The 21,978-nt window shown below is 29.1% G+C and overlaps 5 protein-coding genes across 9 annotated transcripts in view; 2 read left to right on the forward strand and 3 right to left on the reverse strand.

The window, feature by feature from the left end:
- Arms (Ankyrin repeat-rich membrane spanning) overlaps window positions 1-6,752 on the reverse strand; it is a 43,850-nt gene extending 37,098 nt beyond the window's left edge. Inside the window, exons 1-2 of one of the 4 annotated variants that reach the window (XM_072014620.1) lie at window positions 6,540-6,751; window positions 5,903-5,973 (exon numbers count right to left, since the gene is read on the reverse strand). Coding sequence is in view for 1 of the 4 variants with exons in the window: in XM_072014626.1 (XP_071870727.1) it covers window positions 3,818-3,877 (60 nt within the window). In the remaining 3 variants the exon portion in view is untranslated. Of the gene's footprint in view, window positions 1-3,817; window positions 4,039-5,902; window positions 5,974-6,539 lie in introns of those variants that run through there. The other 3 variants (XM_072014628.1, XM_072014622.1, XM_072014626.1) reach the window with 3 other exon arrangements.
- A 1,626-nt stretch (window positions 6,753-8,378) lies between these two features.
- Window positions 8,379-9,887, forward strand: LOC139992925 (tRNA (guanine-N(7)-)-methyltransferase). The gene is made up of 6 exons (XM_072014240.1): window positions 8,379-8,610; window positions 8,705-8,847; window positions 8,916-9,100; window positions 9,175-9,288; window positions 9,369-9,470; window positions 9,540-9,887. Exons 1-6 carry the CDS (start codon window positions 8,525-8,527, stop codon window positions 9,669-9,671), a joined length of 762 nt encoding a protein of 253 aa, XP_071870341.1. The 5' UTR covers window positions 8,379-8,524; the 3' UTR covers window positions 9,672-9,887.
- LOC139992912 (cilia- and flagella-associated protein 65) lies at window positions 9,614-16,423 on the reverse strand. Its single transcript, XM_072014216.1, has 19 exons — window positions 16,286-16,423; window positions 14,762-14,981; window positions 14,381-14,646; window positions 14,017-14,296; window positions 13,769-13,957; window positions 13,452-13,656; window positions 13,129-13,374; window positions 12,830-13,061; window positions 12,396-12,752; window positions 12,232-12,320; window positions 11,889-12,162; window positions 11,580-11,795; window positions 11,298-11,486; window positions 10,991-11,244; window positions 10,669-10,921; window positions 10,385-10,608; window positions 10,126-10,294; window positions 9,900-10,041; window positions 9,614-9,807 (listed from the first exon to the last, which is right to left on the reverse strand). The coding sequence occupies exons 1-19, from the start codon at window positions 16,367-16,369 to the stop codon at window positions 9,725-9,727; spliced, it is 3,972 nt and encodes a 1,323-aa protein (XP_071870317.1). The 5' UTR covers window positions 16,370-16,423; the 3' UTR covers window positions 9,614-9,724.
- A 144-nt stretch (window positions 16,424-16,567) lies between these two features.
- On the forward strand, window positions 16,568-18,456 carry LOC139992923 (uncharacterized). Its single transcript, XM_072014238.1, has 4 exons — window positions 16,568-16,869; window positions 16,958-17,187; window positions 17,249-17,495; window positions 17,565-18,456. Exons 1-4 carry the CDS (start codon window positions 16,767-16,769, stop codon window positions 18,011-18,013), a joined length of 1,029 nt encoding a protein of 342 aa, XP_071870339.1. The 5' UTR covers window positions 16,568-16,766; the 3' UTR covers window positions 18,014-18,456.
- On the reverse strand, window positions 18,389-21,885 carry LOC139992914 (acylamino-acid-releasing enzyme). 2 transcript variants are annotated; one of them, XM_072014218.1, is made up of 14 exons: window positions 21,772-21,885; window positions 21,466-21,683; window positions 21,219-21,382; window positions 20,992-21,140; window positions 20,655-20,919; window positions 20,423-20,571; window positions 20,182-20,350; window positions 19,847-20,101; window positions 19,645-19,782; window positions 19,329-19,549; window positions 19,176-19,255; window positions 19,068-19,100; window positions 18,726-18,947; window positions 18,389-18,654 (listed from the first exon to the last, which is right to left on the reverse strand). In XM_072014218.1, exons 1-14 carry the CDS (start codon window positions 21,784-21,786, stop codon window positions 18,552-18,554), a joined length of 2,181 nt encoding a protein of 726 aa, XP_071870319.1. In that variant the 5' UTR covers window positions 21,787-21,885; the 3' UTR covers window positions 18,389-18,551. The 2 variants fall into 2 exon arrangements, with proteins under 2 accessions (XP_071870319.1, XP_071870321.1); XM_072014220.1 differs by lacking the exon at window positions 19,068-19,100.
- Window positions 21,886-21,978: the final 93 nt, after the last annotated feature.

The following is a 21,978-nucleotide window of genomic DNA, read 5'->3' on the forward strand; positions in this document are numbered from 1 at the left end:
AGATTTTGCGCAACGTATGGTGTAGAAGTCAATGTCATTTCGAGCTGGATGCTCTCCAAAGAAAATTCCAAGATTTCGTGGCTTTGAATATACTGTGCAGGTGCCGGTGAAGTAGATTTTCGAGACTTTCAATCATATAATGAGGTAGAGTTATTTAAATCACTTAAAGCTTCAACATCATCAAATTAAATCTTGAATTTATCTTATTTCCATCAACAAGAAAGTATTATGTAAAAACTAGTAAAATGAACGATAAAGTTACTTGCAGAAATATAGTTATGTACACATGCTACACAATTATGATAATCATTATGTAACAGCGAATATTAACGTTAGTTAAATTTCCCTTTTGTTATGTACAAGTTATATTCTCATAGAAAGTTATGGCCATAGAGCTATTAATGTATACAATATATTTCGCTATTTATCACACCGCTAATAACGAGTTAAATATGTAATCTGTTTTCAAATGTAGATCGCTTAAAAGTCTATTCATAACCGAATTTGTCGAATTACAAGGCTTAGTTTGACTCAAATTGACTCAAGTATCCTCCTGACCTAAATAAGTCGACCTTATCCTATTCTAATATACTGTTTGATGCGCTCTTCTGATGTTCATATACCATGAAGTATGTATTAGATTTTTCTGTTTCCTATTGTACCGTCACTTGTCTTCTGCAAGGACAAATCTATAGGCGTTGTTGGTAATGCGAAAGCAATTGTTCAAGGAAGATTTGATAGGACGATCCAATAAGAGTGGGCGACTCAATAGACTCGCCCTATTTACTCTTCAACACTAATGGAAAGTGAGAAGAGTAACGGAAAAAGAGAAATACTTAGAATAAAGCGTTATTAGCTTCCTAAAACAGAGAGCCGACAATATTAAATTATCTTCGTCGCCATGTCCTAACAACGACCAACGTTTTCAATGTTAATTAGGGACCTCTGTAACAGAATTAATTAATTTCAGTTCTGGACTTTGGATTTAATCAAATTTGAATTGTAAAATATTGATGTTAAGTAAAAAAGGAAAATGCTTAGAAACTTGTATAAATAAATAAACAAATTTTCTTAGTACGTTCAGATAATTTTAAATTTTTCAGAGATTCTCAGAATACAAACCCGGATGATGTTTAATTTTTCATTCATAATATGAACGTATTATGAATTATGGAGAAGAAAGATATATATATAGAAAACAAAACAATACTTGAAAAATGACTAGTGAGGAAACTTCTCGGAATTGTAGACTGCTACATTCTTTTCAAGTTCGTGCTTTATCAATGAAGAGGAAGAAAAAAATATGGATAGATACACACTTGAGAACAAGGTTTCATCTTATCGAGGAACTATCTGCAAGCTTTTACATATTTACTTGATCGACCCAAAAAATGCTTTCAGAATTTCCCGTTCCATTAACAATGGGTTTCAACTTCAACGAGTCATTCTCGCGAGTCTTCTTTGTTCGTAATACGCCACGTCACTGGCACATTTTCATAAATCAGTGCCTATAACCATTCGAACGGTAAATCAGTATCGTGGATCTAAACAAACATTTTCTTTTCAATGCAAACATATTTATAAATTATTTATTCGCCAAGATGTAATTATAACTTTTTTACTTTGTTTCATCCCCTATCATCAATCCATGAAAAAAATATCTAATATTTTCAACAAAGAGACAAGCCGAAAAAATATTTAGTATTCTCAGAATTTCTCTTTTCAATATTCTGTACATTCAATACTTGACGTTTTTCGCATTCGTCATTCTACACTATGTACTCTGGATTTCATTCATGGATTATAAGAGATTCATATCCATTTACAAACTATGCAGATTAGCTTTAAATGTATCAGCATATAGTGTTCGCTAAAATAAGTAAAATACGTGTCGACTGGCTCTAATTCCAGAAATTATTATACAAAATGGTTCGTATAACTGCAACAAATATCTCTTTTCTAATTAAAGATAGAAGAAGTCGAACGAATTAGAAAAATCTGTGTTTTCACAAATTCAAATCATATTATGGTGCACTCAAAAAATGTAGATGCAATCCTTTCAAATAGAAACGCATTTTTCTTCTACTTCGACTATCCAGAATATTCTAAGTAAGAAAATATCAGAATTTGTATCTAGAAACTCTTCTTTTAAAAGATTGCATCTATCATTTCCTCCCTAAAGAATCCCTAGAAAATCCTACATCATCCTCTTTAAGAACTACCTATTATTGATAAACTTTTTTCTCGTTGGTTGTTTATCGAATATAGGATCTCTCGGCGATTTTTCAGGGAGGTAAAGAAAATTAACAGCGAGACGGAAAGAACGTAACAAGATTACAACGAATCTCTGAAAATTTGAGGCGAAACTCGGTCACGTTAGCGATGCTTCGTATCTTTTGCCTGATCAACGTTTCAAATACATAAATATAAATAAGTAGGACAGAGAGGATTTTCAGATAACAGCAGATGAAACAAGACTGTACGTCGCGCGTACTACGGCGTTCCGTGGCAAATTCGTGCCAAGTCCTCGCTGCACTCTTGCATTTTTCGCGATTCTGTGAATCGACTGAGTACACAAAATTCTGAAGATCGTCCCATGATATATGCATCCCGAATTATTTCCCTACGAGACACGTCGAGACATTAATCTGCGTCAATGAAACACAACTACGACAATGTCAGTATAAATTGTTCAGTAACATGATTTATAGCGACTTACGAAAGTATTCGACAATCTTTGGATCTTTTTATGTATACACTATACAAATCATTTTGAAATCTCATTAACACTGTAACGAGATACGACCATCGTCATTAAATTGATAAAATTGGAAACGAATATGAAAATACATATAGAAATTGCAAGATATTCATTGGAAGCGTATTTCGCAAAGATCACCAAAACATTTAAGCGATCAATTACATATTCATTACAGTAATAAGCCACAATATTTACTGCGAGTCTGTAACACTAACTGTCTCAGACACAATTATGGTCACGATATTCGTGTCTCACTATAGTATAAATGAAGTTTTGAGAAATTTCATATATTGCATATAATATATTTAAGTGTATAATATATGTGTTCAAATATCTTCGTAAGCCACTACATCTCAGACAATATACAGTAATTATTCAATTAAGTCTAATAGTTCACTAAAGTATATTTGATTCAGAGATAATAACAGTTATAATCTAAATTAAAAGAGTGATAGTATCGGAATTATAAGTATCTCACAATTAGTAGTATCTTAAATGGTTCAGGAACAATCATTGTAAAAGATCTGAAAGTGTTTTTTGTTACAAATAATCATTATTGACGGTCAGAATATTTGTTGGTTACTGATTAACCAATATCAGTGTTGAAAATGGTTTATGGTTGTCTATTTATCGGTTTATGGTGTGTAATTGTAGAAATAAAATTAAATTCATTTATTATGTACCGTTTAATATTTCACTGAAAATTCAACGCATTAGGTCGATTTAAAAAATGTAAATTATATATACAAACTAACCTAGATACGTCTCCCTCCAATTAAACGACTTCCGTCATCATTTTACGCATAAACACATTTTGTTGAGATAGTACACTATCTCCCTATTATGCCATTACTAAAATGCTGTAAAATTTTTTCTCCAAACAATATGTGCGTCGTATTTTACAAGTGTTCAAAAAATTCTAATTAATATGTAATGTAATATAGTGCTAATGAAAAATTAGTTATTTCGGTTACATTGTCGCGCAATAGTGTCGACTGCGCATGAGCATAATATTACTTCAGGCGTTTAAAACTAGCTACGAAAATTATTATTTACCCAGCTTGAATCCGACTCGAATGTCAACCACATTCGTGGATCTGGCAGCCATGCGTTCATATTGTTGAATGACGCGTTAAGTTTAAATTAAAAAACATTTAACACCAACGACAGACTTGTTGACACCAGATAATATTCACGTCGACGCTACACTCCTTCGCGTAATGAAAGTGTCGTTTCCGACACAGAAGGATTACATTCAGTTATGTTTACATGAGGAAGCGAGCTAATTCGATCCACAACTGCCAAGAGGAAACCTAATCTCCCTATTGGAAAATAGACGTTTGCAATAAGACTTCGATTTCGCGACAACGATTTTGTTCTTCCGTGAATATACAACACAATGCCCATTGTACTCCCTCTTCACTATGTTTTTGATGATTAACCCGTGGGGTTCATGTTTTTCAAATGGAATTTGAAGTGCATATTTGATTTTATAAATATATATGTATATGAAAGCTACAGGAGAAGAACACGATCTTTTGATTTCTAATTTTATGATTAAAAAATAATATATATTTTAATATAACATAATTAAATGTAGAAACCTGTTAGGTCTAAAAATGTATACTTCTTAAAAATACATAGTTCATAAGTTGGCAAATGTTTATGAAAACCAAAATTATTAAAACGAGCAATATTTTAATATTATATTGAACAATATTTCTAAAACTACAAAGAGGTTGGATCAGTACATATTCAACTCTAAAACCCCAATTTTGATAATATGTACAATATATTAAATTTTAAAATTGCTTTTGTGTAAAAGATAAAGAAAGTAAGATCGTACTTCTTCTCCTGTTAATAAAGCTTTAAAAAGCCCATATTTATATAATATTTTTTGTTTCATTACAGCCATAGAATATATGTATTGATGAAATTTGGTTGTTGAACTCTGGAACACATATGATTTAATCCTGCGGTTTCTATTATTATTATTATTAATTTATAATCTATTATATTATTAAAATATAGATAATTTTTTAATTAATTTTAGTATTCAATATAATTTTACTAGCTTCTGTGTATTTCTTGCGTTTTATAAATAAAATTTCAAATTTTTATTACACGAAGAAAATACCTGAAAAAATACAAACGCGAAGAAAAAACGAGAACAGCAGGGTTAATTAATAAATATTAATGTATGGTTTATACGTGTTAGTATAAATATATGATTCATAGTACAGTAATGTAATAAAAAGCGATGGAATCTGATGGAGTCTTCTATAATGAAAGTAAATAGATCAACTAAGAACGTATGAAACAGTGATCCCATATAATGATATGGATACAATTGATCTATATGGATTAAATGTGAATGATATGATATTTCTGTTCCGTGTGAATAACGATCACCGTACATTTTTAAAAATTATACAAGGAATGTTGAAATGTAATATGTATAAGTGAGTTTAAATTCCTATACATTGTTAATATTGTTTAAGAAATAAAACTGCCAAGGAATTACAACCTTATCAAATCTCTGTCTACTAGCTTAAATGATTAGCTATCAGTAACCTTTTTCATGTTATTACGACTTCTGTAACGTTCATAAAACGCTTGGAATTTATCTTCAATTAAAAAAATTTTCATTCCGAGATTAAACAACATTTTATTTAATTAATTCTTTTTCGGAAAATTTAGCGTTTCAAAAGAGCTGCACATCGTTAATAAAAATGCAAATAAAAACAACTTGAAAGCATCCTATACTGATTGTACTATACAGCATCATAACTATGTTTCACGTATTTATGAGGAATTAAAAAATGCAAAAATACACACGAATATATATAAAATGCTAAAATCTATATAATATGCAAAATAGAATATTAAATTTTATTTTGTTACACTTATAAAAATATGAAATTATATAAATATCTGTAATCATCAATAACTTCGCGTAGTGAAGCAATTGTACATAGAAGACTATACAACAGAATATAATAACATGAAACATTGAATTAAGACTACAATAATAACATGAAACGTTACGCTAGGTATGCTACTATAGTAATTACGCTACGCTTATTAGTACTAATGGTATCAATAATCAAGCAATGATCTTAGTTTATTAATCAGACTTACCAATTAAACAAAAGATTGATTCTCCCGGATATCCGTTGTTGTCATGTATGATAAAATCGTAGTTGCTCAACCTAGGAGCAATCGTATAAAAGATCGATCATTTTAAACATATCGATAAAAATTGAATTTGAAATCAAAGAATTAATTCCACAAGAAAAAGTCATATTCGTTCTAAGTACCAATACATAAACATAAAAATTGCTGTACCATACAAAACAGTAATATAAAAAATGAAAGAGATAATCCTGTCTTCGAATCTTTATATTCCAATCTTACTCTCGTTTTAACAAAGAAAAACTTTTAGTTAAATGATTTTTAAAAATAACTTTTGCATAAAGCTTAAAGACAAATTATACGTATTAATGAAATTTTAGTTGAAAATAAATTGAGCTAAAACTTTTGAAATGTTTTAATATTACGAAAATTGGCGATTAAGTCGAGAACGATCCAAAAGACGAAGTACACCTAAATTCCAAGAGAATATACAAAGTACACGTTGTTGTAAACGTACATCAAACAGAAAAGATAGAATGATTTGTTTTTTGTTGCTTTCTAACACGTTTCGATTTCTTCGAAGCGATCTCGAACTGTACGGGAGTAATGAAAAGCATTTTTATCAAGAGGATTCTAACCTCACCTGAGAGAGTACGATAACTTCCAAGGTAGCCGAATCCTACTACTGGACAACGTGGACCGCACCGTCGTCAATTAGAAACGACGTTCTATATCAAATCGTTGTTCACATTGCGTCTATTAAACGACTTTAGGAATTCGTTCAATCACACAGTAAAATCGTGAACAGGAAAATGTTACTCCGCCGTCTTTCATTCGGTGTACGTAGCGTCATCCACCAGGCGGCGTTGCGAATGTCGAACAGCTGATTTCTCATGCACGTGCGCCATGGCCAGGTTATGGCTATAGTTATGTTATAGTATTATTCTCGCAAACGAAACATCTGAAAATTAAAATGTATATTCTCATAAGTAGACTGCGGATTTTTAAGCAAATTCATATTTTTATAAACATAAATTAAAAAATGATCTAAAAGTAACCTAGTCTAAACAAAGATTTATTTCACCTATTGAATATTATAACGCGTACTGTAGTTTGGATGTTTCATATATTTTTGCATTTCATGTGAATTCTGTATATGTTTACATCTTCAAATTTCAGTAAGAATTTATATACATAATTAATTCTTTTGATATATAAAGAACACGAGTCCACTGCCCAAAGTAATTTCATTTAACAACTTATTACGGAACCATAATTGCGTTAACGCAGCATTTCATTTGTAATTTCTTTTTAGATTTACATTAATGAATTCGATCAAATGTACATTGCGATTGTGAAAATTAAAAAATTCGAAAGAGAAAAAGAAATGAAAATTTGGAAGAATATGTCCAATATTTTTTTCGTTACTATTTTTTTCCTACATTCAGATCCTACAAGTTTAAGAAGTTCAAGGAAATTAAAATGTTTCATAATAACTCATATGTTCTGTCTTTCTTCCCTAATCACCACTCCTCATCCAATACCTCTACTATAGTTCTATGCTCCTGTTATCATTAGAACAAACATACTAAAAGCAAATTGAAATATAAAATAGACACAAAGATAGCAGTACCATTTTTGTCCTTATTCTACAATCCTAGCTCCTTGTCAATGACTTCCACTATTATTTTATGTTCTTGTTAAATAAATAAAAGCATTAAAAACAAATCCAATTATAAAATGAAGTTAGTAACTTATAATATTCTTTCTTACGCAGGAAACTCTATACTTATTCTGTGATCCTGTTAGAAGAGGATGGTCTTGACCAAAAATATACGAACAGATTGACGGAATTAGAGAATTAATAATACATATGTAAATATGCATTATGACTTGTCTTGTAAGTTTTGTTGTCACTTGTGACCGAGAATTCTGCTTTGCATCATAGCCGATACTATTCCTACCATTTTTTGAAACTCTTTCGTGAAGCGAAATTTCAATGATATACAATGATTTCATGATGTGCAAAAATTTCTCGCCAGATGGATTTCTCACTTTATGTTCGAAAACGATATCTAAAAGTAGATGATCTATTCGTAGTCAGAATCAATATATCGTATTTACATATCTTACATATCTTACATATCTTCAATAAAAAATTCAAATTTGTGAATAAAGGATATAATAAATATCTATTATTTTTCCACTAAGCGCCTATTTTATCTTGAAGTATCATATATAAATTAATTTATTAAAATACTATGGCAATGTATATACATTTTAGTTATTTATTAGTTTCAATAATAGCAAAGAAAGAAATCCTCTCTGATGATTAAGTAACAATTAATAAGTAGAAATTTTATATTTTATATTATCAATTTAATTTCAGTTTCGATATTAATTTAATGTATGTACATATAATATATATACATACATATATTTTTTTATAATTATTTCATCTTTATATATGTATATTGTATTATGCAAAATTTATAGATAACATCTTGACAAATGCAATTTGAAATTTCGTAGATATATGATCTTTTTACGGTTCAGATTAGGTTAGATTTTTGTCAGATTAGGTTAAGTTATTGTATTATCCACGTGGACTGCTTTTTGACAATTATCATGTCAGAACTACTACCATTACCACAAAAAAAATATTATAGACAACGTGCACACTCGAATCCCATAGCGGATCACTGCTTAGAATAGTATGTAATTATTTTCTATAAAAAATATAAAATTACTTAAAAAGATTGATCTATTTATAAACATTTTTCATTCTTTTCTTGAATACAATTTCAGTCCTATCAAACCGGATTTAATGAATTGGGGTTCGTTATATCCGTCTTATTTTGTAACTAATGAAGGAGAGTCCAAAGAACAGAATCTTTCACAGAAATGTGTTGAGTTTGTAGATATTGGTTGTGGCTATGGAGGACTATTAGGTACAAAATTGTTTTAATTTTATATTACATTGTTTCTTAACGTATTAACAGAATATTTTCTTCAATAGTTACATTGTCATTAATGTTTCCTGAAAATTTAATTCTTGGAATGGAGATTAGAGTAAAAGTGTCTGACTATGTTATGGATCGTATAGCTGCATTAAGATCACAAAATCCAGGACAATACCAAAACATTGCATGTCTGAGGACTAATGCAATGAAGTATCTACCAAATTACTTTCACAAAGGCCAGGTATAATAAGGTATAGTCATATATTTAAACTTATAATTCTGTACTTTTATAAATATTGATTTTTATTTTTGTAGTTGAAGAAGATGTTTTTCTTATATCCAGATCCACATTTTAAAAAGTCCAAGCATAAATGGAGGATTATAAATAAAACACTTTTGGCAGAATATGCTTATGTGTTGACTGAAGGAGTAATGTATTTTCTAAAATATTACTTAAATGTTTCTACACTCTTTTTACATAAATAAGTAACTATGAATATCATTTAAAGGCCATTGTATATACAGTGACGGATGTTAAAGACTTACATGAATGGATAGTGGAACATTTCCGTGAACATCCATTGTTTGACGATGTTTCTAAAGAAGAATTGGTAAGTTTTTGCTACTTATTTCTCAAAAGATTAAGTCAGCCATTATCTTACAAATTTTTTTTTATAAAGGATAAAGATCCTATTGTTGAAAAATTATATGAAAGCACAGAAGAAGGTCAAAAGGTAACAAGAAATAAAGGAGATAAATTTTTGGCTGTATTTAAACGCATTCCAGACCCATTTGAGAACAAAATTAGTTGATGCCAAATACTTTATGTACTTGTATATAAATGGAGGTATTTTTGTTGTAATCATTACATAAAAGATACCCTAAATCCAGTCCTCAAATATTGTGAGTCCGCATTGTTATTATCCTCTTCATTAGATACATCATGTCCTAAAAAAGGATCATTTAAATAAATGTTACTTTAGTTCTAAAACAGAGATTAATAAAAAATTTATCTTTAAAAACTGAAATTGATAGATTACTATCTTCTTCTAACTCATTTTCCAAATCAGTTCTTTTTTGTTTGGGTAACATTTTTAAATAGTTACGATGCCGTACATCTTCATTTGGAATCAAATGCGCAGTTTTCAAGGAAAATTCATCGTGTATTATAGAAAATAACATCTAATAAAAAAGGAAACTATAAGTTACTTTTCGATAGAAAATCAACATGATATAAACTACAACATAAAAATTATTTCTTTTTACTTGCTCTAGTAATGAATCAATAAACGTTAATGGCGGTGATATATATGACCTCCGTATTAATCTCTTTCGCTCCGAAATATCCATCATAAATTGGGTATAATATAAATTTCTGTTAGGAATTAGACTGTCTTCAACTATTTTTTTAAATCTTTTACTATTGACAATATCCCTAAAAATTAACTCTAATAGTTTACTAATTTTGATGATAATTGGATTATTAATTATTTATAAAAATGAAATGCAGAAAAGCAACATTTACCATAATAAGCCTTCTAAAATAAATTTCACTATACAAAGCTCTTTTTCGTCTATAACATTGCATTTTTTACTATCATCAAAATAAATTACATTTGCTGGAGAAGCTTTTAATTCATTTAATAAACTGACTTTTGTAGATTCATCTTCTATGGTACATACACTACAACGTAAACTCAATGTTTTGTAGTATACATCAGGTTTATTGAGTATTTTTATCCACGGTTTCTACGTAAAATCAACTTATAACATAATTGGTTTATTGCAAAATATTACTTGTTTACTTACTGGGACATAAGTGCCTTTTTCTGTAATGGTAAATTGTCCTGCTAATTCTTGACTTAGAATAGCATGTTTGATAATGCTTCTTTGATATATCCGCCTTTTACTAGCGTTAAAAAATATACAAGGTATATGAACATCGATTCGACAAGGATATCCTTTAGTGTAGATTTTTATTCTAAAACTCTGCACTGCCTTTGGATGCAGTATACCCTTCCGAGGAAATACGTCGATGTACAGTATCTCTGATATGTCTTGACTAGAGACATTTAACATTTTAAAGGAATATGATAGAAGATTTTAAAACATTAAAATTTTTGAAGAGTACCATATCCACTCGTAAGCGAGTGCATCGAAATCTAAGTTGTTATAAACTAAAAGCATTCTGACAATAACATTATGCATAGGTAGAAACCACACATCGATGCAATCAATACTGAAATATGCAGGAAATAGTGAAGTTTTACAAGTACAATAAGATGGTATAGCTCTTGGATAACTGGCTAATCTAAAATCAAAAGTTGACTCTCCTTCGATTGTCAATTCTTCTGTTTTATCACCCATAGTTATTGGAACTATTACCTAAGAGGTATAATATTAATTTCTTAATTTTCTAATTATTAAATTTATAATACCTTATATGTACCAAACATTCTTGGTTGGAACTTCAAAAGAAGAGGTATAGCTGTTCCAATCTTTATAACACCACATTGTGTTAAACATGAAAATACTTCATAGTGATAATCTTTATTCACTTTGCAGATGTTATTAATATCTATCGAATACGGTAAATCATTATTTGTAATATTGTATATCCAATTTACCTAGAATTTCATTATACTAATGATTCTTATGTTGATACAAGGTACTATATCTTATGAACACCATTGTAATATATATTATAAATGACATTATACCCTATACATTATCCCTTTGTTTCCAAAATAAGTTCGTCCGAAATTTACGTATGCAGTGCTTAAGAAATTATCTTGTGACTGAGACTCGGCTAAACAATTAATTACTACGTTTAACATAACATAACGATCATGTCCAATATCTAATTCCCAACATATTGCCGTTTTCCCAATTAACGTATAATGTATCGTCATACCAATCACAGTTTCTTCCTTTGGCTGTAAAATATCAATTAATATTACTCTTTTATATACATTCAATTTAGTAATGCACCTTGTATAAATAGCTAATTAACATAAAAAAAATCGTACACATAGTGTTTTAGATCTTATGTTTAGTGTACAAAGATTTGTATGTATGCAGTCAGTTTCTGTATGCTGAAGCAAATAACCAAATGTCTTTATAACAGGTTTACAAGAACAGTTTTTGATTCTTTTTAAAGCAAATGTAATAGGAAATGATGAAGGATTGATCATAATCCATTCTATCAATATTACTCCTTTATTGCATTGGAACATTGGAAAAAGATCAATATTTATGGATTTTCTTTCTTTTGGTAATATGTTTTCCAAGATTTTGTTTAATCTAAAAAAGAACTAATAATCATGTAATACATATTACCGATTATATAACACAAATAGGAAAGAAATATACCTATTTACATGCAGTCTCTTCCATAAAAATTGTTTGCTTATATGAATTGTACAATGCTGATTATATCCAAAAGCACATATATTCTGCACCTAATGCAGATATTGCATATATAAACATTATTTTATAAATCCGAATTCTAATTATGAAATGAATTATAATTTTACTTTTAACGTAGGCAAAATACACATGCAATATACATTGCAAATCCATACTGGTTTTTGTCTAGCTATTAATGCATCTGATCGAAAATTAACTCTTATCAAATATCGAATTGCAAATTCATAATATACTGCTGTGTGTGGAGTGATAGAAACTGTAATTTTTTTATGTGATCCAGAGAAAATCGTTTCTGATGCTGGATGTAATTTAACATCTTCCTCAATATTTCCAAGTGGCCAATTACGATGTGTACAAATTAATTTATAATAAATATCTACTAAACTAGAATTAATAAGATCAAAATGTAATGTCTTGGTATTGTTATATTCTAATTCTTTGAAATATAATTCGTTCGGAGTTGCCTAAAAAAATGAATAAAAGATAAATCTCTAATTTTTACTTCATATTAAGTAATAAAGTCATGTTGCATAAATTTTACCTTTAATGACCCAATTTCACTACTTCCACGAACACATAGAATTACACAATATTTAGACCCAATAGGTACTCCTTTTTTTACAATATTTAAAATACATTGTACCTCAAAATCATAGTCTATATTTGGTTCATTCGGAGAAAGGGAACATTCTTGATGCAAAGTATCATTTGCATCGATTTCTCCGCTTATGTACTGTATATTAAGTTCAGGCGGCAACTGGTAAAATTGATACCTATAGATAAATAACTAAATGTTAAAATATATTTCATACATTTTGTTTAGGAGAGAAATTAGCTTACTTTATTGTATGACGCGTTACATTCCGCATTGCAAGTTGTAGAAACTGCTGACAACCTAGCATAACTGGTGGAAAACTTAAAACATTATTATTGCCAAAAACAATATTTGCATTCTCTGCATATCCTTTAAAATCTATGTAATATTCATTTTTTGTATTCCCATTAAAGTATACTGTCCATCTTTCTATATAAATCTGTTCATCTTGGGGTTTAGGTGTCATTTCAACTACAATTATTTCATAATCCCTGCAATTAAATAGTTCAGCTATTAATAATGTATCAAAGTTGAATTCACAAATGGATTTACAAATTGTATATCATACTGATAAATCACACCAAGCATTGGTTTTACAAGAAAATGACTTGCTGATGGTGAAACAAATTGAAACATGAGAGGTAAATGTCCAAATCTTTTAATAAGGAAGGTGGTATAAACTGGATATGATGGCATACATGGTGGCATTATTACAGTTTGAGGTATTTCATATTGTGGAATCCATCCATTCGATATGACAGGAAAGGAGTGACCTAGGATATACTTTAATTTTTAAATATTTCATTGTCCATCTTCATGTAAATTCATCCAAAATATTTCTTATAACTGGCTTTATCATAACTTTTGTACAACATAATATTATACCTATCACTGTCACAGATGTAACAAATGGGAAAGTAGAGTGCTTTTTATGTTCCAAAAGAACAGAACAAATGATCTTTTTTCCATAAAGATTATTTTTTGTATTAGGATTAAATGTAAGTTCAAATAAAGCAGACTGATGTGCACAAACTAGCATTTCAGAAGGTATTATATTAAAAATTTCATCTGTATCTATAATACAACGAATGAATTAAAAAGATATTTTACACGATGAACTATATATAAATTACCTTTCTCCCAGGTAATTAATAAATTGGAATGATTATGATTTGTGAGACATATTGAATGAGGTATTGTCTGAATAAGATTTTTTACATCTACATCAGTTTGTCCAAGATTGAAATATTGCTTTGATAAGGATATTGGAGGAATATCTCCTAATGTATCAGTACCATCTCTCATATATCCTTTGAAACCACCTTTACTTTTCAAAGGATAGGTAATAGCATCAGAATCTGCCTTAAAAGATAATGCACTACACCAGCCATATAATTCTATAATAATTGGTTCCTATATTTTAAATAAATTTTTCAATAAAAAATAATTCTCAGTTCATAAAAATTACATATTATCAATGGTTTCATTTAAATTTACTTGATATAAAATCAGAGCAACCAAGTAATAAGTGTATCTTCCCTCCCTTGTCGATGTAAACGTAATTGTAATATATTTACGAGAACAAGGATTAATAATGCCATATTTTGCGTCTATCTGGAAAGGCTTACATTTTTCATCTATATTGAACATAAAGGTCGCAGCAACTTTAGAATTATTTGTTAATCTAATTCGCCTTTTAACTTCTGGTTTCTGTATTGTACAATTCATAAAGATCTTCGTTGTTGAGCAAGTTACTTCAGGACCTGCTCAAATATATAAACAAAAGTTATAATATAGAAATGAAATATGTATATAAAACAGATAAGATAAGATAAAATTTCATAATACATTACAAAATACATATTTTAAGGTAAATACCGATACTACATCCATAAGTAATAATTTTCGTACATTCCATACTAGTATCTATAATTACGAAATAATCAACATTTTTAGAAAATGCAACAAGTGGCTGATAACGTATCTCGCATATATATTTTTCATCGGAGGCTAGAGTCCAAGTGTAAGAACGTAAATGAAATACATGATCCAAAGGATTCGTAATCGGATCTCTTTGGACTTGATATACTTGTTCCTTCTGTAATGAATAAATTAAATAAAAATAGTCAGTACGTAGAAAATTTCATTTTCTTCAACGAATCTATTAATAAAACAATTTGTAAAAAAACCTATAAAGAAAAATAAAATGAGAAACTTATAATAATTATTTACAAAGTGATCCACTTCATCGATTTCAATGACCTTGAAATATATGCTGTCAAGGTGAATGTATTGAATAATTTTACATATTGGGTTGTTCAAAAAATGTCTTGCATTTTTATTATAAATTTCTATAAAATAATAAAATGTTTAAGCAAATATGATTCCTAATTGGATACTAAAGAGGACTAAGGAGAAACATTTAAAATTCGTTAATAGAACAGGTTTCTTTTTTTCAGTGAGATAATGTTGAACCTTATATATCCAAGAAGTTTTAAATGTTAGTTGTATTCATTTGTATTTATCCCACGCATCGAATATTCGTGTTTCGTTATTATTTATTTGGATCTTTACAAAACTTATTCGGAAAGTTTAGGCACGAAATTAAATACCTTAAATGCTTGTAGAGATTATTTGAAGGAATTGTCTGACAGAGACAAAAAAATTAAGAAAAGGCTCGTAAAATCATAAGTAGTATAAAGTCTAATTTTAATTAATTCTTAACTTTTGTAACGAATTTTTCGAATAACATAATATATGTACATATAAGTTTAGGTTAAGTTTGGATTAAATTATAGATCTCAAATTTATTCTAAACCTAAAAAATATTATGTATAATATTAGAAACATTTTCGTCCGCATATGTCAGAAAATACAGTCAAACGGCAGTTATACATATGCATAGATAAAGTTATTCGGGATATAGATATTGACAACCCATCCGGTCATCGAAATTTATAAGAGATAGATAGACTACCTTATAATTAATTATCATTTATAATTACAGATTATAGTATTATCACAGACTATAATAACTATAACACTATAATAACAACACTAACTATAACTTTGAATATTTTATACATTTTTTGCACATTAAATGTATTTTGTGCATTTATGCAACTTTAAATTTCGCATACATGTATAAAAATTCGCAGTTTATTAATTATTAAACTACAAATATTTATGCAAATTCAAATTTTTATTTTATTTATTATTTTATAAACTAAAAAATGGAATAAATGTAGGGATGTTTTGTTTATTAAATGTTATAACAGGTATTTTAATTTGAATATTTTACATATTTTTGCATACTAAACGTATTCTATGTATTTATGCAGCTTCAAATTTCACATAATTGCCTCAAAGTCTGCTTAGTAATTAGATACTAAACATACTTACGTAAGATTCATTCCATATCTCTATCGTTTTTATTGCGATTTTACCAATTTCCACCTCTCCATAATCAAGTTTAATTATTTTCATCTTATTTTTATTTTATAATAATCGTTATCTACCGTGAAGAATCCTCAAAAATTTATTCCTCTCAATTGCAAACACAAAAATGATATTTGCCCAACGATGCATATATTTTCATTTGAAATGTATCAGATCGAGATTGTCAATCTCGATCGCGATCTCGAACTCGGATCTCATGATTTCTCTCGAATGCACAGGAACACATTCGTTTTGTTTTGATATAGGAATGACGTATCCGTGAGGACAGTAAATCCAAACGATTTTGTGGAAAACATTTAACGATAATTCTTGCAATTCCTTATTTCATATAGATATTCCTTTAAGGATTAGACATTCTCATCATCGACTGGTAATGGTGACGTTACCCATATTCTTTATGGCTTTTTGACAGTACCTGTAAAAAATGGCTCGTCAGAGTGTCTTAAGTCTTCTATGCTTATTATATTTCGCAAACAGTTGTATGAATTATAGTTTGTGTACGTTCTATAATAATTATTACGAAGAATGTAAGTCTTTTTGAAACAATAATATCATCCTTTTTTAACTTTTTGATATTATTGGTAAGGATATTTAACGTGTAATTTCTTCTTCTAGATGGATTGGAGTCGGAAAAGTTGTGTCATATACTTGGTAAAGTGTCAACTATAGACATTAAAATCGGTGCGGCGATTGTACGGCCGAAGTACATGCTAGACCGATGGAATGTTCGTGCTAATGTTCATTGTAAATTTAAATTTATTACGGCCAAAGGTTATGGATTATTTGGAGTCATTCAAAAAATGTCTTTCAGAAGAAATGGAACACAGTGTCTGGATTATGTACAAGTAAGTAATAAGTTGTTATTGCTTTAGATGAAATCATAAATAATTTTTTAATCTATTTTAGTTTAAAAGAAAAGATTTTCATAAGACAGAGAAGTTTTGTGGTTTAGTTGACCGCAGTAATATGAAGTATGCAGTTCATGAGTCAGAAGATCGTACTGAATCACAATCATTATCAGAGATTTATGCCGAATATGATCCAAGCAATCATAAATCTAATGCAGAATTAGAAACTGAAATATTTATATCAAAAGAGAAGTTAGAAGAAGGAGAGTTTCTTGCTATTCGCATTGCTTATACAACATTCGGAAGTAAGTTAGGTTGATTTAAAAATTTTATAGTTATAAATTACACTTTCCATGTAACATTTAATATCATAGATTGCAGTAATATGGACTACAAGAGATACAAACTAATTGGTCATGATACCTGTCTGCTAAATGAATACTTTTGCGATGGCGTTTACAATTGTATACCAGGTATTTGTTCTGATGAGGATAATTGTACCCATGAAATTATTAGCTCTGGCACTGGTACAAGTGTAACAATAAGTGCAGTGAGTGCCATGATTGTATGCTTTGGCATATTCATTGTGTGTTTATGGATATGTAAAAGGTTACAAATATTATGTTGGTCTATCGATTGTGCCGATTCAAATGTATGTTCGAGACCAGAACCATTATCACGTGATACAGAAGGATCTGTAAATGCATCAGTTCCCTCAGCACCGATGTTAGAAGTCGCAGTTCCTTCATCGGTTGCTGATAAAGATTTACCACCTAGTTATGATTCCCTGTTTCCAGAACAAAGTAATCCTGCTAGATCATAATTGTAAATGCAAGTTATTATATGTAATTAATTTGTACTGACTTGTTATCTAATGTTTTAATTAGATATTGTTGTACACAATGCAGTCTTCAGATATATGGTATGAATGAGTGCTTTTTTGAATGAACCAGATATAGTCACATACAAGTGATCGATAAGAATACCGAATTTCTTTTTAGTATTTTATACCAACTATTTTGTCAATGTTGTATACACTAGCATTTATGATACTGAATATTTTTATATTTTATATAACTTGTTCTACAAAACTGTATTGATATGTAAGTACAAGATCCGTAATGTGTAAAATATAAATAGCCACTACGTATGGTCAATTATTCAGCAACGAAAAGTACTATTTTAGAATAAAAATCTGTTCATAGTTTATAAGTCGCTTTTAATGTTGGAAAAATACAGTATTTAATAAATACAATATTTATACAAGATTATCTTTTAATTATTATAAAAGTGTTCATTGGTGAATTAACACGTATTCAGTTACAAAATTATATATATGTATTATACATATATATTTCCATTTATACACCAACATGTTCGTGTAACCATAAACAAGCGTTGATAACGTTATCAATTTCAGCAGTTCCTGATGCTAAAGGATGATTATCGTTATAAACTAGCATCCTGTAATATTTAAGATTAATAAAGATTTTATAGTGACTGTAATTTTTAATTTGTACTTATAAAACGCTTACTTTGTTCTAACATCATTCGCTTTAAGACGTTGAAACCACAATTTTCCTTGAGACGGGTGTACTCGTAAGTCGTTCGAACCTATACATAACAAGGTTGGAGCTTTCACATTATTAACGTGAATAATCGGGGAACATTTAAACATCTTCACAAACATCTCAATTCGATCTGATTCCGACATTGGTGCACTTTCATCAAAGGCATAATTGATTTCGGCAGCACACCTGAAATTAGATGTATCATGAAAACAATAATTGAAATAAGAATTCTATATCATATCTAATCTTTGTATTATTGTGTTATTTTGTTAATTTCATTGTACATTATTCTACAACTGATCTTACATAATTCTTTCTTCTTTACTCAGCGCATTGCGACTGCAATATAATTGTAATTCATGAAAAATGACTATGAAACTAAGAAAAATCTTCAATAATACATTAATATTTTACCAGTCTGGAATATCTGATACAGTGAACATAGCAGCAATGTCGATTACGGGATTTCTTGCAACAACAGCTTTATATAAGTCCTACAAGAATAAATTGTTGCATATTACTGAATTTTATTATTTTTTTAAGTTTATGAATAGTTTATGAACTTACTGGATATTGACCACTTAAATGAGTAACTAAAAATCCTCCATGTGAACCACCAATAATTCCTAATTTGTTTGGATTTAACCATGAGTATTTTCGTAAAGCTTCTTCTGTAGCAGTCACACAGTCCTTTACATCGACATCTCCAACTTTTCCTTGAAGGTATTCAACATTCTTTGATCCCATTCCGGTAGAACCACGATAGTTAACTTGTACCACAGCGAAACCTTAAATAAAAATAATTTTTTAGGGGAAGTTTAAGATCTTTATGAATAATTAAGACAGATTGTTGAATATAAATTACCGCAAACCAAAAATTTACCTGATAAAACAAGCAAGAAATAATCAATTATAAACGAATTTGCATAGTTAGAATGAGGTCCACCATGTGGTACAATTATTAAAGGTACAGATTTGTCATTTCCACTTTTTGGTCCAAAATAAATGAAGTTGAAGTGTTCTGTAAAATCGTTAACAAACATTTAGTCTATATCTTTTAATTCTTGAAATGACAAATTACTTACTTATTTCTTCATCATTATTGTAATCATATTCAGAAGGCTCATACATTAAATTTTCAGTGCCAGGAATTTTTTCGGGAATAGAAACTTTATATCTTTTAATGTGACCTTTACTAATTGTTTTTGAGTCAAATCTTCCTGCCGTAAGCATAGATGGCTCTAAAAGAGATGTTTCCAAAAATGTAATAATATCATCTTTTACGTCCAGAATAGAAAGACTGCTTTTATCATTTTGGATCTCAGTTATAGTTTTTGTTTCTGTAAATAATATTTTTGTTATTAATGATTTAAACAAAGGAAAGAATTAGTAAAACGTGAGATATAGTTTGAACTGTTACTTCTATTAATGATGTAAGACCGTGTATTATTCTGTTGTGCTGTACTCAAGAATATATACTGTGAATCAGTGCTCCAGCATTGGCGTGGTAAACGACCATACAAGCCATAAAACTTTTCAGCATTTTGAATAGGTATGCTCGAATTTACAATGTCTACAAGTATATCAGCCTAAAGAAAATACAATGATATAAATTTAAATAAAATGAACGGTAAACTAAGTATATTCTAATATACAAATACCTTTGAATTTTCAGAAGCAAATTCAAGATGCATAAGTCTGTGAGTATTATGATGTGGACCACCTGCTTCTCTTTCTAACCAGATAAGATATTTTTTATTAGGACTAAATCTTGGGCTATGGACAGCACATCCATCGCTTGAGAGCTTTTCTAAAAAATATATGTACAATGTATATATATAGATATATAACCTTAATTTATAAGCCAATGAAGTGACATGGGATATTTCTTACTGTACTTTCCATCTTTTAATAAAAATATCCAAGAGAGTCTATTAGTACAAGCAATAAGACCTAAATGTCTTGGCTCATGTTTCCATGCTACACCAACAACACCTTGACTATCTGCAGTCCATAGTACTTGAGCAGGTGAGAGATCATTTGGTATATCTGAGAGAACTGAAATTGTGTCTGTTGTTGTATCAAGGACAGCAACAATTGGATGGTGTTTACCTACCAATTGTTCTCCCCAATGAGGCTTGTAAATATATTCATTACCCTATATCAAATGTTTTATTAATTAAAGTTTACTTTTACTTTATATGTATAATTAAAAAATGAAGCAATTTACCACTGTTACTTCATTCTCATCTTTTTTATTTTTATCTTCTTTATTTATACGTTTCTGCTTATAAAATGGTTCAGATTCTGGTTGCTTTTTTTCAGCAATATATAATATTTTTGTTTTGTCTGGAGACCATTGAAAAGAAGAAAATTCAGCTAGAAACAGAAAGAACAAAATCTTTTAATTCTTGTTAGATGAGATATGAATGTATATAATTTTTGATTAATAACTACAATCTGTGTATACATCTCCATGCACATCCAAAGCAGTTAAATCATAATTTTTCACAAGCTTCTGTTTATCCCAGATTTCAATAAACTGTTTTGTGGTATTCTCAATTGTAACCTGCCTTAATATCGATTTATATTGTTTATCCTCAGTGACATCAGATAGAAGTCTACAACGAAAAGAAAGCTTTCTTTTAGATGTATATTTTAAAGATATAACTAATTATATTTTTATAACAAATATGTATCATACTCTGTTGTAGTATCAAAGGGAAAGCTTTGATATTGTACTTGTAACCTTGAATCTAACATGTGAATTTTGCAAAATTTTTGATTTGTCTTTCTCTCTAAATTTCTTTGGGACCATGTGCTTAAAATCGATATTTCATTTTCATTTAGCTCAAAAATCTTTGCATCAGTTAAAGAAGGATTTTGTGCTAATGTTTTGTACAAATTGACAATTGTTTTGACCTACAAAATATTAAATATTTTATTAATTTTCCAAGGAAATTTTTTGCAAATATTGATTTAATATTTTTAATTTTAAACCGTAACATACCTGATTTGTCGCCATTATTACAAACTTATCTTCAAATTCTGTCTTCAATCTGTTATCATATGCTATATAAAGCAGTTAAACGTTGATAAATTATCAGACATAGATTACGCGTATAAACATTAATTATGTACATAAAGCATTGGCGAGTTAATGTTGCAAGATAATTACTTCTAAGAAATAAACAATGTAACTTTTAAAATTAGAATA

The sequence above is a fragment of the Bombus fervidus genome, chromosome 12, assembly GCF_041682495.2.
Source record: "Bombus fervidus isolate BK054 chromosome 12, iyBomFerv1, whole genome shotgun sequence".
NCBI classification, from domain to species: Eukaryota; Metazoa; Arthropoda; class Insecta; order Hymenoptera; family Apidae; genus Bombus; species Bombus fervidus.